Source organism: Charadrius vociferus, unplaced genomic scaffold, assembly GCF_000708025.1.
Source record: "Charadrius vociferus isolate BGI_N301 unplaced genomic scaffold, ASM70802v2 scaffold964, whole genome shotgun sequence".
In the NCBI taxonomy this organism is placed as follows: Eukaryota; Metazoa; Chordata; class Aves; order Charadriiformes; family Charadriidae; genus Charadrius; species Charadrius vociferus.
In genome coordinates, this window is record NW_009647945.1 from 255,976 (window position 1) to 271,346 (window position 15,371).

Genomic DNA, 15,371 nt, shown 5'->3' on the forward strand with positions numbered 1-15,371 from the left:
CAGCGAGGGCTTCTCCCTCCCCCACTTGTTAATCTAATCTAATCATAAAGAGTCATTGTCCTACGGCAGATAAGTTGGTTTTTTATTGCTTTCTGCTCCAGGATACTAAAGAAACCGTAAACAATACTGCAAGTGGTCACAAAGCATGACTAATGACGGAACATTGCATGACCTGCGTTTCTCAGGGATCCTCCGAAAGCCTTGCCAAACTGTAGTTTAACAGCTGCTCTGCAAGGGGTCATGAGGACAGCAAATGCAGGGAGCAGCGGGCCGATGCAGAAGTGCATAGCAGGGAAGAACCCGGCTGCAGCTCAGGGATTTTTGCCGGGATGGGTTAAGGTATTGCATTGTTCAGGCAACTTCAGTGCTTTCCAAAACCAGCATCAGACTTTAATGCAGACTAATGCTAGCAAGGCAAAAGTCACCACGCGATTGCCTTGGGCAGTTACTCAGATTACTGTAGAAGCATGAGTTTATTTTGGGATCAAAAAGGGAAGTCTCCAGCGGGATCAGAGCAGTGCTCTAAACTCGGCATGAATTCTAGAGACAGCTTTAAATGACGATGAAGTCGTTTTGACTATACTCACTTTAGCATCTAGTGCTTCCCTCTTGCAGCTCATCCAGTTCATGTATTCAGGGGCTGGGGGGGAATAATCTAAGGAAAAAGTTTTGGGTTGGTTGTACCACTGCTTCTGTGGGTTTGTGGATAAGTACACCAACCCATCTCTATATCCCACTGGGTTTGAGACCCGAGCAAAGATGCTGGTACACAGAGCCACTTGTCACACTTCTCTCAAGCTCCAAATGTAAGCAGTCATGGGGGAAAGCAACACACAGACTTCAAAGTATAAAAGAGCAGTAGCTGAAACTAAGAATAGTGCTGACAGCTGAGATGCTTGTATCCAGAGTGTTGTTTTAAGATCATTAGTAAATAACTGTCCAGCTGTCCTGAACCGGAGAGGGATGTTGCACATCAGGAAGACCTCAGTGAGGCTTGTTTGAGTAATAGACAGTGGATGAACCGAGTCAAATCCTTAAATCAGTTTTTCAGCTCAGACTCAAACATGTCAGACCAGCAGCTTCTGGCCAGGAGCAGCTCTACCCCTTGTCTGCAGCCAAAGCTCAGGCAGTCCAGCAAACATCAAGAGTAGATGCAGCATGTGAGGGTCTCCTCTCAAAGTGTGCTGATCTCTTCCCATCTTTGCACACTGTCTTTCCTAGAGTCACACCAATACAAACCACACCTAAGTGGTAGGTTCAGGAACCTGCCAAAGAGAAAGCTGAGAATTTCATAGTTGCCACCACAAACCAAGGGCACTCAGCCAATAAGTGGGTGCTCTGCTAAACTTAGATCAACGAGACCGTTTCACAGCAAAGAGTTAGAACTTCACAGTACTACAGATGCTGTGGCAGCCTTTCAAATCCAAGTATCCAGGAATGTTCTCAGCATTAATCTATATTTAGCTGCATCTCCGCATGATTTTTACCATCTTCTAGTGAGTCTAGGTCCCTTGGGATACTGACCTCAGTTTTCCAGTGGTCTCATCCGGTAACTCATAAGCAGTCATACAGTATTAGCTAAGTTAAAGGCTAGCGAGAAAAAAGCTAGACGAAGTACTTTTAATTGCGAGGCTTTATCAAATATGACGTGTTCTAGATGTGTATAAACCGCTTGAAACACAGGGGAATGTTTTGAACACCTCACAGCCTGGTGCAAGAGTATCTGGTCACTTAAACGTAGTGCCTCAAAGCTTGAGAAACACTAGGCTGGTATGCAAGGCTGAGTCCTGGCACTTTGCGCTGTGCTGAGTAGACTTCAGCACTAATTACACTTTAAATATTGACCAGAAACATCTAATCGTGCTGCTTTCACACAGACCAGCTGGAAAAGCCAAACTTCCATATACTGTTTTCTTACCTGCCTTACATGTAAAGCACAAAAAAAACCCAAAACCCAAACCAAACACATTCCAAGGACATAAAAGAAGATTAAAGGCCGCACTGTGCAAACTCACATTGTCCCCAAAACTGACTGAAGTAGCTAAGAAAGCTGAGTGAGTTTAACAGCCCGAACGCCTTTACCCGATTCTCAGGGAATGCGTGGTCTGGGCTTAGATAACATGCAGAACGTTACTGTGCATACAGACCTGCTGCCAGCAGAAGACAAGAAAAGTCATCATCCCAGTTGACGTGCTGTAATCCATGTGGGGCAGACGCAAGATTTTGCTTGGCCTCTAAATATTGCAGTACTTTGCAGTATTTACGCAAAGCTCTATATAAGTATTTGCTAGACTTCAAACCAGCATACAGAACGGACCTGGAAAAGGAGACTAGGACCTCAAGATGCCTTCAGAAGCAGTGCCCTGGGGCCCCAGGCCTTCTCTGGGCTGCACTGGTCAGCCAAGAGCACTGGGTGAGGCAAATTGATGGAAAGGGAAAAGGAAAGCGAAGGCTGCTGAAGTCCAGCACCAGAAGACCTTGAGGACAGTTTCAATCAAGGAGTGAAGCACGTTACATGGGAACAGAAGCGATGAGTGAATGTTCGCCGACTTAAGGCAATGCACACAGCTTGTCTTCTGGAAAAGTTGAAACCACACATAAATCAATCAGAGGAGCATTGACAACCTCCTAACACACTCTCTGCCTCCCTGTTTTATGCCTCTAACAAACATGCTGTTCAGCTTGTAGAGAGAAAGATTGCGAGAAGGATCACGAGGGAAATGAGAGGACTGCAAGTTCCTGCGAGCTGCAGAATCACCAGAGGGATTAAGCTTTAAACAAAACCCAAGAAGATCGTTAAGTCCACACACTGCCTCTCGATGAAACAGCATCAGGTTGGACAGGGATGTCATCCAGAGGCGACGCATTCTCACCTAACCACCCACAGCTCTCATGCCAGAACCTTTTCAGGACTGCAGAGTTTCATTAAAGATTTCTCTTAGTGAAACACCAGCTTACATCTGGTGCTCATCATTTGCTTTTTGCTACATCTTTACTGCCACCGATAACATTTTGCTAGCTCTCCTGATCATCACTGTGGCTCAGTGTGTTTGCATTTGCTAGGCACCGTGCTAACACCTCCCAAGGGATGAGCAGCACCAGTCAGTAGGAGGAGGGTTATGCCGTTCCAGTTCAAACCCACTTGCAAAATGCAGTGTTTTCCAGGCACTGGAGGTTTGGGAAAAAAGCATCGCCTCAACATACTACAAAGTGAAATCCACCTTTCAAAGACTCCCTTTCTGATGAGGGCACCCACAGTAACACTGTTTTGAAAGATGACTTTCACAGCCACCACTTAGGCGTGCAACCCAGTCCATTTTCACAGACACTGGGTTCTGGGAAACTGGCATCCTTTGGGTAGGCAGGAGAACAGATGCAGTTCTGATGCTGGCACCCACAGGATGCAGGTCTGTGATCATTTCCAGACCATTAGTTACATGCCCTCTGATTTTGAATATTGCATAATCCCTCCAAGAACTTGGCTTATCAGTTCAACTTTGCACTCCCTGCAAACAGGGAAGCTGTTTGTCAGAAACCTGTGCTTCTTTGCCAAAACCGTCTCTGCCAGAAAAGGCTCGTAAACCTTTTATTGCAGGATCCCCAGCCACTACAGTAATTTTTGCTTCCCAATCCCACCTCCACCAAGGAGTCAACAACTAATTGAAAATAGTATAGAGGAGTTTTAACTACAGCAGCATTAGGGAAGGTATTTCAGATTGTTGCATTCGCCCAAATAAACTGCAAGCATCTGTAATGTAAAGCATTTGGAGTTTTCTTCTTCTGCAAGAAAGGACTTCAAGAGGATGTAGTCATATGCTTAACCTCTGCAGTTATGCCAGGATGCACACTCCAGTATATTTAGAATAAAGACAGGCAACTTCCTACTCCAGAGAAGAGGATTATTGCTCTTCAGCTCAAGTAGCAATTGAAACAATTTGGCTCCAGAAAAACCACTGCTGCAAGATTAAGTTTGAACTCAAAAGTCATGCAGCAGAAACTAGATCTATCCAGCGCAGGGGAGAGGCAGAGCAGGACTGGGTCAGGGAAAAGGTAATGGAGGGAAGCGTCAGCTAAGAAGAGGCATGCGCGAGGGGAAAAGGTACATGCAGCCTCATCAAAACCACATCTTGTGACCACAAAAACATACTGAAAGCCAAGTTCCCAGCTGCATCCTCAGGGCAACAAAGAACCCAGTTCCCAGCCCTAGCAGACCGGTAAGGTAAAGACAAAAGACGACCTAGTCTGTCCTCTAACAATGGGCTTGATTACGGGTTTGGAAAATGTGTCTAGACCCAGCTCGCCCCCAGACCCCACTGCTAGAGCGGCCTCGGTTTCCACACAGTTACCGGCAGCTCCCAACCTCAGCACAAGATCTAACCCTTCTCTGCCCATCAGCTTGCTGGCTCAAGGGGCAAGGCTGCTGTGAAACCAGACTTTCCAGAGCAGGGAAGACACTGTGCTGAAGCAAGGGCAAAACCACCCCCTTTCTTCTTTCCCTTCTGCCCCTGGAAAAATACTACAGCTGACAATCTGATCAGGTTGCAGGTGACGAGAGTCAGGAGTGACCCCACGATAAAGAATCCTATCTAAACCATATATAGGAACACTGGAAGGAAGGAGAGACAGGACATGGCACCGTGTCAGGCTAACACAAAGAACAAAGCCTTTACAGAAAGGCAGGGCAGAACATCACCGAAAAGAACCTAAAACCCACTTCCATCCCACAAGTCAATATGTGCTTGTTGAATTCAGGAAGTGGGTTTTGCTGTTTCAAGTACACTTAATACCTGTTTGTTGCTGCCCTACAGAACATCGCTGCATTCCCTCAGCCAAACAGTCAATTGTTTGTGTTGGAGCAGAGATGTTAGCAGCCAACTTGTGCCTATCAGTCAGAACCTACTGTGGTCAGCTGAAAAACACAAGGAAGGACCAGCAGTCTTCCAGCGAGGAGCTGCCTAGCAAGACGCAGAGCTAGCAGGTGTTTTGTAGAGACCATGGCAGGCTCAACAAGTTGAGCTTTTCCTTGCCATGATACACAGTGGCAGAAGCCGCCAGCTACAGCCTCCACTTGAAAAACACAAAAGGGAAATCGGCCAACTTCCTCAATATTTTGGTGCTAACAACACAACACTTGCCACAGAAGAGTTCCTGGAGAGGATAGGAGCCAGGAAAGAGTCAGCGCGGTGCCAGGAGAGAAGCACAACAGGACAAAAGTCAGTGGCAGAAACTGACCTAGGGAATGAAGACCTTGCTTTGGGGTTGCTGCTTAGCTGCATTCTTCACAGAATCACAGAATTTTCAGAGTTGGAAGGGACCTCTAGAGATCATCTAGTCCAACTCCCCTGCTAAAGCAGGATTGCCCAGAGCACATCACTCAGGACTGCATCCAGGCGGGTTTTGAAAAATCTCCAGAGAAGGAGACTCCACAACCTCCCTGGGCAGCCTGTGCCACTGCTGTCACCCCAACTGTAAAGAAGTTTGGGTCAGTTGTGTTCGTGTGCTTTTAAACACTGCCCTCTCCCCTAAGCTCAGGAGAGACGTTAACTCTTGTCTACCTCCATAGGTGACCACACTTACCTATGGCACGGTGAGCACCTGGGGACAGGCAGCCATGGGGCTGGAGTGCCACCTTCCGGCAAGTCACAGGCAGCGCTGCTTCATCTCCATGGAGCTGGGCAAGGACAGCACACCAAGAATACACATCCTCCTGGTGCTCCAGAGCCCCCACGCTGTCCCCGTTGCTGCTTCTCCTTCCTGTGGCCTCACCTGAGTTCAAAGGCCACTCACAAGAGGCAACAGAAACCACGAAGCATAATCCCACACAGGTTTTTGGCAGGTTGGCTCTGGAGCAATCAGAGGGGACAAGGACTACAGCTGCTCCCAAGATGAGACAGTTGCCCAGACCTTCTCGGCAATGTGCCCTGGGTCAAGATCTGAGCACCCTCCAAAACCAAGCAACTCTGGACAGTTCCAACAGTCACCTGTGGATCAACTCAAAAGCACCTCAAAGTCCAGCAGGACACGCATGAAGGAGAAAGCCTTACTGCTTTTTAAATGCTTGATCTACCACCTCCTGGCACCTACACCCTGGCTGCTCTCCATGAGATGGTACCCAAGTGTTTAATGGGCCTCAATGGGCCTGTCTTGTGCAAGGTTATCCAGTGCTTCTAAGGAGGCCAAAAATGTTAGTACATAGAAAGACATCCAGCAGCAGCGAGTTTCAGAGCTGAACTGGACATGCTACAAAACATTTCCTTCCCTTGTAAGCCAGACACACCTCCTACAATCCCACTCGATTTTAAAAATCTCTGTTTACAACCCAATGCCTCTCCCTCAAGAGAATCCCAGTGAACTCAAGCTTTCCTTCTGCAGAAGCCAACCCTGCTCAAACGTTACGTATTTTTCTACCATTTTCTATTTCAATTCAGCCTGTACAGTTTTAGCACATGGACACATTCAGTTGAGTACAATTTCTTCTTCTGACCACCTGGTGCCTCGCTTGCCCCGAGCTGTCTACCAGGAGCAATCTTTGCCATTTCCTGCTCAAGTTTCATTAACTACCCTAAAAGAACGGAGTAAGAAATAGTCGTGTTCAAAAGGCAAAGATAAATCACCCCATTATGCCTATCTGTGTGCCCAGCCAGAGTGGAAGACCAAGGGGCACAAGCTTGTCCCAGTGTCACTCAGAGTAGGCGGGGTGACACAGTACCTCTGTGTGCACAGCCACAACATGCCCAGCACTGCCAACGTCCTTTGGCCGAACATCTCTAGGATGCTGCCCACACACAAGTCTGGGTTAGATGAAGGCTACTGGCACAAGTACACGCTGCCAGCCTCCAAACAGAGCTGTTCTCCACTCCAACTATTTGGGACATGCATGGAAAGCTTCACAACGTCAGCAGGACAATAATCCCAGAAACTTCTGCCCCTTGCCCCAAACCATGACCTACTACAACCCCACAGGACAGTTTCATAGGATAGAATCATCGAATCTGTTTGGTTGGAAGAGACCTTTAAGATCATCGAGTCCAACCATCAACCCAGCACTGCCAAGTTACCACTAAACCATGTCCCTCAGCACCATGTCTGCCTGTCTTTTAAAGGCCTCCAGGGATGGGGACTCCACCACTGCCCTGGACAGCCTCTTCCAATGCTCCATAACCCTTTCAGTGAAGCAAATTTTCCCAATATCCCCAATTTTGTTTCAGGGAACAAAACACATCCTGAAAGGCAGCCCAAGAAGTCACATCTTGTCTACCCTCTTTTCTACTAGCCCAGTCACTAAATATATTAGGACTATCCACAGAAAACATTAAGACCCACTGGGTAAAAGCAGCACCCTCTCCAAATTCCTTGTGTTTCACTGTCCTCGTTATTTTGTTTTAAGTCATCTGTAGTGTCATTAGAAGTCTGCCAGCACAAAAAGCTCCACGTGGGAGTGGAGATACTTCATGTACCAAAACATCATTTCTCCTGGTTCGTCTTCTGCCTTCCTCTAGGCAGCACCACAGACAGTGGCATTAAAGCAAATCTTGTGGGGAAAAAGGAAAAGAAGAAATGAGAGTGAAGACAACTCAGGGAAGAAACATCCTGTGCTGAATGTAACCAGTATATTTGAGACGAGATTACGCAGTAGGCAAGAGATACAGGTATCTACACAGAATTGTGTTTTGCTGTAGAGAACTCATCAAAATCACAGAGACAGAAGCAGAACAAGATCAAAGTTAAATCAAGTTGAGGGCAAAACACGAGTTTTACAGTTAAGTCATTCAAACAGCTGTGAGAACCAGCCTATCAGATTACATGAGATGTTTAAGGTCTTCTGCACAACTCCAGCTGGATGGAGACACTGGATAAAAGTCAGCAGGACTGGTGTAACAGGAAACTGCATTTCCACAGCTATTCGCAGCCTTCCTACCAAGTCATGCAGCGTGTAATCAGGGCAGGCATTGTCTGAGACCTTTCAGTTCATCTGTTCCCCACACTGGTTTTCAAAGCGGGACAGTTAGGGAACAGCAAGGTTTTAAAGTCTGCAAGGTACTCATGTGTCCTGCCCAGACTCTTGCCTTTAAACAGACATGACATAAGCTAAAAGAAGAGACCATTAGTGATTACTAGGATACTTCCATAGAGACTAGACATTTCCATAAACCTGTAGAGCAGCACAGGAAAAGCATCAGTGGAAGGCAAACTACCTAATACTGCCAGGCTCAAACAGTACTGACATCTTTACAACAAAGTAAAGATTGGCAAAGAGGTGTTTTGAAAGTTGAGAGAATCAAAGAGATTGTTCCATACAACTAAGATGGTAAAACAGAAACTGCTTCATTCATTGCAAATGCTGCTGCAAAACGAGGGCTTAGTAATGTCTTGCTGATGACTTGTCACTTCTTGCTCCATATCTGGAGCCAAATATGAAACGTCCATGAGTTTTAGCAACAAGCATATAAGAAAAAACTATTTCTTAGAAAGTAGGAAGGCAGCTTTAGCATAGTGACCCAAAAAATAACAGATATGAGCCACTAAGATAGAAAAATGAGAGTGTTACTGTCCGGACACAGAAAGGACAGAACAGGAAGGAACGTGGCAAGAGACAGGTCTTTAATCAATATTTGCACACGCAGGAGATGCCACAGATAGGCCAAAATTTAAGATCTTTGAATCGATCACAAAGACGTTTCCACATAAGCCTGCATTATTCAAAAAATCTCTAGGTGGAAAGCAAGATAACGCACACACAACTGCCAAAAATGCTACATCAAACACTGCTTGCCGGAGTGTCTGCAATGAGCCCAACCTCACTACACCAAATAAACGAACACTGATGTATTAACTATCCTACTCGAGAACAGAGTACAATCTTCTTCTCAGAGATGCAACTTAAAGTCACATTCTACTGAACCAGAAATTCACTTTTGCCCATAAGATATCCCCTTACTGGTTAGAGAAGGTCACTGGCTATGCACTTTGCAAGCCAAACTAGAGCTTACAGGAACGGAGGCAAAGGAAAAGAAAAAAGGCAGTTTTACTTGCATGCTTCAGATGCAAACTAGCACAACTGGTATACTGGTATCTCACCGAGGCTAGCAATTCCATTGTATTACCGATTAAAACAAGAGCAGCACACCGGGAAGCAGAGGGTTGTGCAAAACCTTTAGGAGAAGATACTTGCACAAACGCTGTGCTATTTCAAGCTTTTCGCATCAGCTGAGCCTGCTGTGGGAGCGCACACACCCCATGTCTTTTCCTGCACTGACAGAGACATGCCGAAGGCTGCCACAGACCTGTCTTTCCCTGCTGCACATCCTAGGCCCTCCCTTCCCCTAGTGCTGGCGTTTGTCAGATCCCCTTACGCTGGAAGAGAAAAACAAATCAGTCAAAGATTAACCCCAAAAGAGAAGAGTTGTTCAGTTTTTGGCCAGCTCAGCTCCCTGAACTAGTTTGCGATGGGGTCAGTGGAAGGCTTACAGCCTCTGGGGTGGGATGGCAGGATCACAGCAGCCCTGACGAAGGCTGATTGACCTCGGTGGGGCAGAACTAGCAGGCAACTGCTATCGTGCACACGCATGGCATGCGTTTGTTTTGCAGCAGGATCACATTTTAAAAAGCCCAGGAACATTTAACACAAGGGACAAGGGTAAGTGACGGTTCCAAGAGAGACCGAACCAATTCTGCAATGGAAAGCAGCCAAGTAACTGTGCCAATGAAGCACGAGCACACCTGGGAGCAACATAGTGATACTGCGCTGTTGGTTTAAAACCTCCAGATACAACCAGAACAGTTTCCTTCCAGAAGCTGCAGAAAACACAGCAGCTAGAGGGCTGAGTGTGGAAAGCTGGTCTGAGAGCCCTCAAGTCTGGAAGAAGACCAACGTTCCAAATGCTGTCCGTGAACAGCTGGTACTCACGTGATGAAGTCCAGAAAACTTGCTAGGGGCTCATACGCGTGGTTCCTCATGTGACGAAACTCCACCACCATCTTCTCTTTCAGCTTGTCGTCTATGACGGAGACAGTGAGCGGGGAGGCTTCGTTGGCCAGGAAGTTCCCATAGTCTGTGCTCTGGAGGTGCAGTTTCAAGTCTGAAAAAGAAAGAGTAATTCCACTCTACAGGGTTTGTGTTGGGTTTGGGTTTTGCTTAGGGGGCGGCATACCTAAGAGAGCCGTTCCTCAGCACTTCTCTAGGCATTCTCTTCTCCGAAAGATCACCTAGACAAAACCCATGTGTCAAGTCATATGCTTATATTTGTGCTCAGTTTTACCATGGACAATCCAAACGCAGTGGAAGATCAGTGTTTCACCATATCAGCCTAGCCCCATCTTAAAGAAGAAACTGTGACACTATCTATGTAACTGAGCACACACCTGCGCCAGCTGTTCACTGTGCTCGATCAAGATGACAAGTTACCCATTTTCTAGCAAATACTTCCTAGAAATCCAGGGGAAAAGAAAAAAAAAAAACCAACAAACAACTTTAAGCACTTCCTCTAGCCAAACGGGCTCTGGTTGCAGGCTGCTCTGAAGCAATCAGGACCAAGAACCTATCTGCACCCACAAGCAAGTTTCCTCAGATACTAGTGATGTGGAGGCGTCTGAAAAGCTCTCAAAGCCAAAGAGACACAAACAGCAAACTTGAAATTATAAAGCAGCTAGGCATTACGTCATCAAGTCAGTCCAACTAATTGCACCAGTAAAGAAAAGTCAGGCATTAAGAGGTAGATGGGGGCTGGTGAAGAGGAAGGCCATTTAAGTCTGTCTCGTATGGTAGGTGACCCCTGCCCAGGATGGGGGAACATGCTCAGAAGCCTTTGCCCCCTCCGGTTTCAAGCAGAGGAAACCTTTGTTTCCTCTGTTACCCTTGCTACAGGTCAGGTGCCCAACCAAGCTGCAGCCCCGGCCAACAAGCAACCACAACATGCTGAGCTCTGTCAAGATAAAATCCCTATTTGAGCCAAAAGCATTTAAGTGTCTCTATGGAAAAACTGAATCCAGAACTGAGGAACGTCATATAATCTTACTCCTCAAAGCTCTACTAGTTGCACTGGTACATAATGTTCATCTCCCTTCAGCTTCACCTCAGAGGGCCAGTTAGGCAAGCACCCTCCCAGGGATTCAAGACCTTTATGGGGAAAGGAGAGTAGCTGGAAGAGTTTAGTCAAACCAGATGTGAACACACTGTCCAGAGAAAACAAAACAAAAAAAAGACATTTCTCCCTGGTTGCTCTAAAGCAGGAGCACTGAGGCTGCCTTTCCCTTCCACTGAACCATACGAGTCCTCAGCGCAACGGCACGAGCATCCCCGGCACCGAGGTCAGAGCAAGGACTCAGCCTCGCTTGAGGGGTCTGATTTTTTGACATTACACCCAGCTACAGGCATGAGCTGGAGAGCATCCTCTGCATCGGGCTCCAAACTGAGCTCGTACTGTACAGCACGACACTGTCCTCAGTCCCAGGGGTGGAAGGGTCAAACAGCTTCCAACCTGACTTCAACTCTACTGGGTATTTCCAAGGGGGTCTAGCAAAGATGTTTCTGACCCAGTACTCTTTGGTTACGAAGATGTTACCACTGCTAAGTCTCACAGGCAACAGATGGTGGTTAAAGAGAGGGGAGAAAAAAGGCCAGAGACTTAAATAGCGCTCAGTTTCTGTCATGTTTCCGAGTGGTTTACAGGAGAGTTTGGTGCTACTGTTACTTTTAGTGAGGAATCCTGAATGCAGCAAGGAGAGCCACTTGCCCAATACCACACATGGTGGCTGAAGCAAAGCAGAAACTTCACTTAGATCTCTGCTCCCCAGACTATGCTACAGCTAAACAGCTGTGGTTTATTCTACCAAAACATTATCAACATATGCTCATGCTTTCGAGGTGGGAAAACATGGTCCAGATAACTCAAGACAGCAGAGTTTTCAACTTGACCCTTGTCAAAAAAAAAAAAAAAAAAAAAATCTCAAACATTGGATCATGACAAAATTCAGAATGCCCCTCACATCCATGCAGCCTGCATAGGACTGTTATTGACAGTAATCACTTCTTATATCCTGCAAAAAGCCCAGCTCACGGGCAGCACCCCACATGCAAAGAGTTCTCACCCATCTGTTGTGCAATTGCTTGATTTTCGAAAGCTAAAACATAGTTACGGAAGGGAAACCTACTGGAATTACGTCTTAATGAGTTTCAGTCCCCCTTTTGAAAGCTCTCAGATGATGAGCTTTGGAGTCCGAGTGGAAATTAAGTTCTGCTGTCAGATCAGGGCTTCACTAGTTTGCTTTTAGGGAGGCTAGAGAAAACACAGAGCAAAATTCAGCAGAATATAAGAGAAAGGGTCCTGGGAAGAGTATTGCACCCATAAAATCAGACTGCAAGGGAAGGCACAGGGGACTGCAGCAGCTACATTCGTCTCCTACTTTCAGTTCTCTGTAATGGTACAGAGCTCTAATGAAAACTAAGCCTGCCCAAAAAGACATGTGATGTTGTTTTGCAGCTATACAGGACCTTGGAGAGGAAGCAGCTCTTGCCTATCCTACCGCGTCTTACTTCAGCAGAGAAGCGTCCAAAGCTTTCAGCTTGTTTCCTCAACTCCAACTCTGCTACAGCAAAACCACCAGCTCCTTTTGGTGTCAAGGTGACCCACAACTCCACGCATACTTTTGAGGCTGCAAGAAGCCACCTTGCTGTCAGGTCACTTCATGCTCAATACCTGTGACACAAAAAGTAGACTTTGCTGTACCATTCACTTCCAGGAGGTCTGGAGCCGCATCGCATTTTAGACCAGAGCCACACAAGCTGCGCACTTTGCCTTGCAGCCTCTCCCTCAACAGCTCTGAGCAAGCTCCCATGAGCTGCTTGGCCAGAGCATTTTGTCCTGCTCGATGAGGGGGTTGCCCCCCCAACTCCACAGCACAAGAGCCAGCACAACATTATGTTGCAACTGGAATAAGGGCCATGTTTATATAACACTTGGAATTAATTTTAATGGGGAAGGCCAGCCGCAAACTGCGGGAACTAAACTCTTCTGATTCTCTGAGCATACAAGCAGACAGAACAGAACATATTTTCCAGAAATTGGACCGGATTTATAAACCCTGACTTAATGCATCCCACGGCGTACCAGTGCCTTACGCGAGCCTGTCCTCCTCCAGCCGTCGGGCCGGTGACCGAGCCTCCGCAAAGGGGGTTTGGGAGTTTTTAATAGGATTGTTCACATGTCAGGCTTCTCAGTTAAGAACGGACTAATCCCGTGGTTTCCCAAGTCCCCTGCCAGAAGAGCTGTCCCAGTAGCACAGTGACTAACAAGTGGACCCACTGCTGAGCAAGCCCCAAGCTCTCCAAAGGCTCAAGTTCCTATTTCCTAACACAAGTTCAGATCGAGCTGGATTTGGCCCCTGGCAGCAACAGCAGCGCCTCGGCAGGGGCGGCTGCCAGAGATCCCACATGCTGCATGTCGACGAGACGCCGGCTGCGAGTCTTCTGCCGTGCCTCTTCCCCAGCTGCCTGCCGAAAGGGAGAGAGACCTGCACCTAGAGCCCAGACGCTCCCGACGAGCTCCTCCAGATGCTGACTAACAGCAGCACACAGCCTCAACCCAGCGATTGCTTTTGAGGGGTACATTTGCCTGTTCCAGCAATTTTCCAAGCAGTTCACACACTTTAAGAAGCGGACTGAGCCAGCATTTGGCAAGGCAGCACTTGAATTACCACAACACTTTTGTTCTTTCTCCTCCCCCGCAAAAGCTGGTAAATTATGGCCAGGTCACAGTTCCCAGAAAGCTGCCTCGTGCGAGAACACAACAGCTTGTCAGAACGACAGCCTTTTTCTGCTGAGTATTCAAGTAGGATAGAGCTCGAGATGACCATGACATGTACTTACAGCACCCTCCTTTCAGCTCTTGGATCAGGCCCTCTGGTTTTGGTGCAGCTGGATTCGACACACCGCTGTGCCAACACCACACCTCGACATTTCAGGTGACACTTTCTTAAGGGACTTCAGATCCACGGTAAAACTACTATCCTCTCCTGCAAGTCTGCTCTGTCATAACAAGGAATCAAGCCATTACTCAGGCTTTCAGACATCTGTCACTCTTCAAAGCCTGTCCTGTAAGCCCTACTCAGACAGAGTGATCCATGGCCCCACCAGCTCACACTTCCACCCCTTCCTTCCTCAGCGTCCTCCTGTAACTGCGTTGCAGAGCTCCGAATCGAGTTAAGGGCTCAAGCACTTCCAGGCAAAGACTGATTTGTCTTCTCACATGCAGGCATGGAATTAGCTTTCACAACTTCCGAGCTGAACTGCTATTTTCACAGAATTATCCGCTGTAACCCCGACATCTCACTCCAAAGCACCCAGGGCCATCACTGTATATATAAAAATTAAAATATCATTTGCCATCTCCCAGGCCTGAGGCAGTAAAGTAGCTGAGGGATTACACAGCAGCCTGCAGATCAGCTATATCGCCCACGTCTCCCTTCAGAAGACTGCAGTCATTACCATTTGCCTTGTTCCTGGCTGTTTGGGTCGTTTATAGCCACCTCGAGCACTCCTGAAGCCGATTCTCTGAAATCTCACCCGAGAAGCACCCAGAGACCCCTTCATTCCCCACAGACTTCAAGACCATTTCTGTGGTTGCGCACCACCAGCAGTGATGTGCCACCTCTCCTCTGCTGTCAGGCAGCAAATTCTCTGGGCCACAGCTGGACACACAAGTGTCTCCTCTGGACCTTTTCCTCAACAGTGCCTCACCTCTACCTCTTCACTTTTCTGTTTCAGGTGTCTTCAGCACCAAACAACAGCCTGCGTTTCTAGCCCAGCCCTTCCTGGGGTTGAAGTCACCCCCGTCAGAGCTTCAAACCCAGCACAGCCAGGTCTGGTTTCCTTTGGAGCCCCTCAACCAAGTAACCCTCTCCTGATCCTTCCAAAAGGCGAGGTAACCCCTCCTAATCTGCCTGCAGCTCCAGTAAGCTTCACCCCTATGTACTCTTTTCCCCCAGCCTCTAAAAGCAGACTGTACTAAGTCACGGCTGTAACCTCAGAGGTCCAGTACACTAACAGGACATCGGTCCCACACCTAGTGCAGCGGTTTAAGGGAGAGGCAACACAGCATTCAGAAGCTAAGAGAAACAGGGCAGAAAGCAGTCCCACATGGCAGGAGCCGACAGCAGAGGAAAAACAACAAGACGAAAGCACCCACAGGCTGCCGAGCGGTAATACTTGCCAGGAAATCCAGACGCCATCATCTTCTAATGAGGGGCAGGACCCAAACAAGGGCTGAAGCTGCACCAGTGCTGAGAAGCTGACCTCAGCTGCTACTTGAAGTTTAGCTAGGAGAAGCTATGAAGCAGGTCTCTGCCCAGTAAAGGAGGCCAGAACAGACAGCAAA

At 47.5% G+C, this 15,371-nt stretch overlaps 1 protein-coding gene across 1 annotated transcript in view; it reads right to left on the reverse strand.

Moving 5' to 3' along the window:
• ATP6V0D1 (ATPase, H+ transporting, lysosomal 38kDa, V0 subunit d1) overlaps window positions 1-15,371 on the reverse strand; it is a 35,769-nt gene that overhangs the window by 14,336 nt on the left and 6,062 nt on the right. Inside the window, exon 2 of the mRNA XM_009883244.1 lies at window positions 9,908-10,079. Coding sequence (XP_009881546.1) covers window positions 9,908-9,978 — 71 coding nt within the window. The 5' untranslated portion in view covers window positions 9,979-10,079. The remainder of the gene's footprint in view (window positions 1-9,907; window positions 10,080-15,371) is intronic.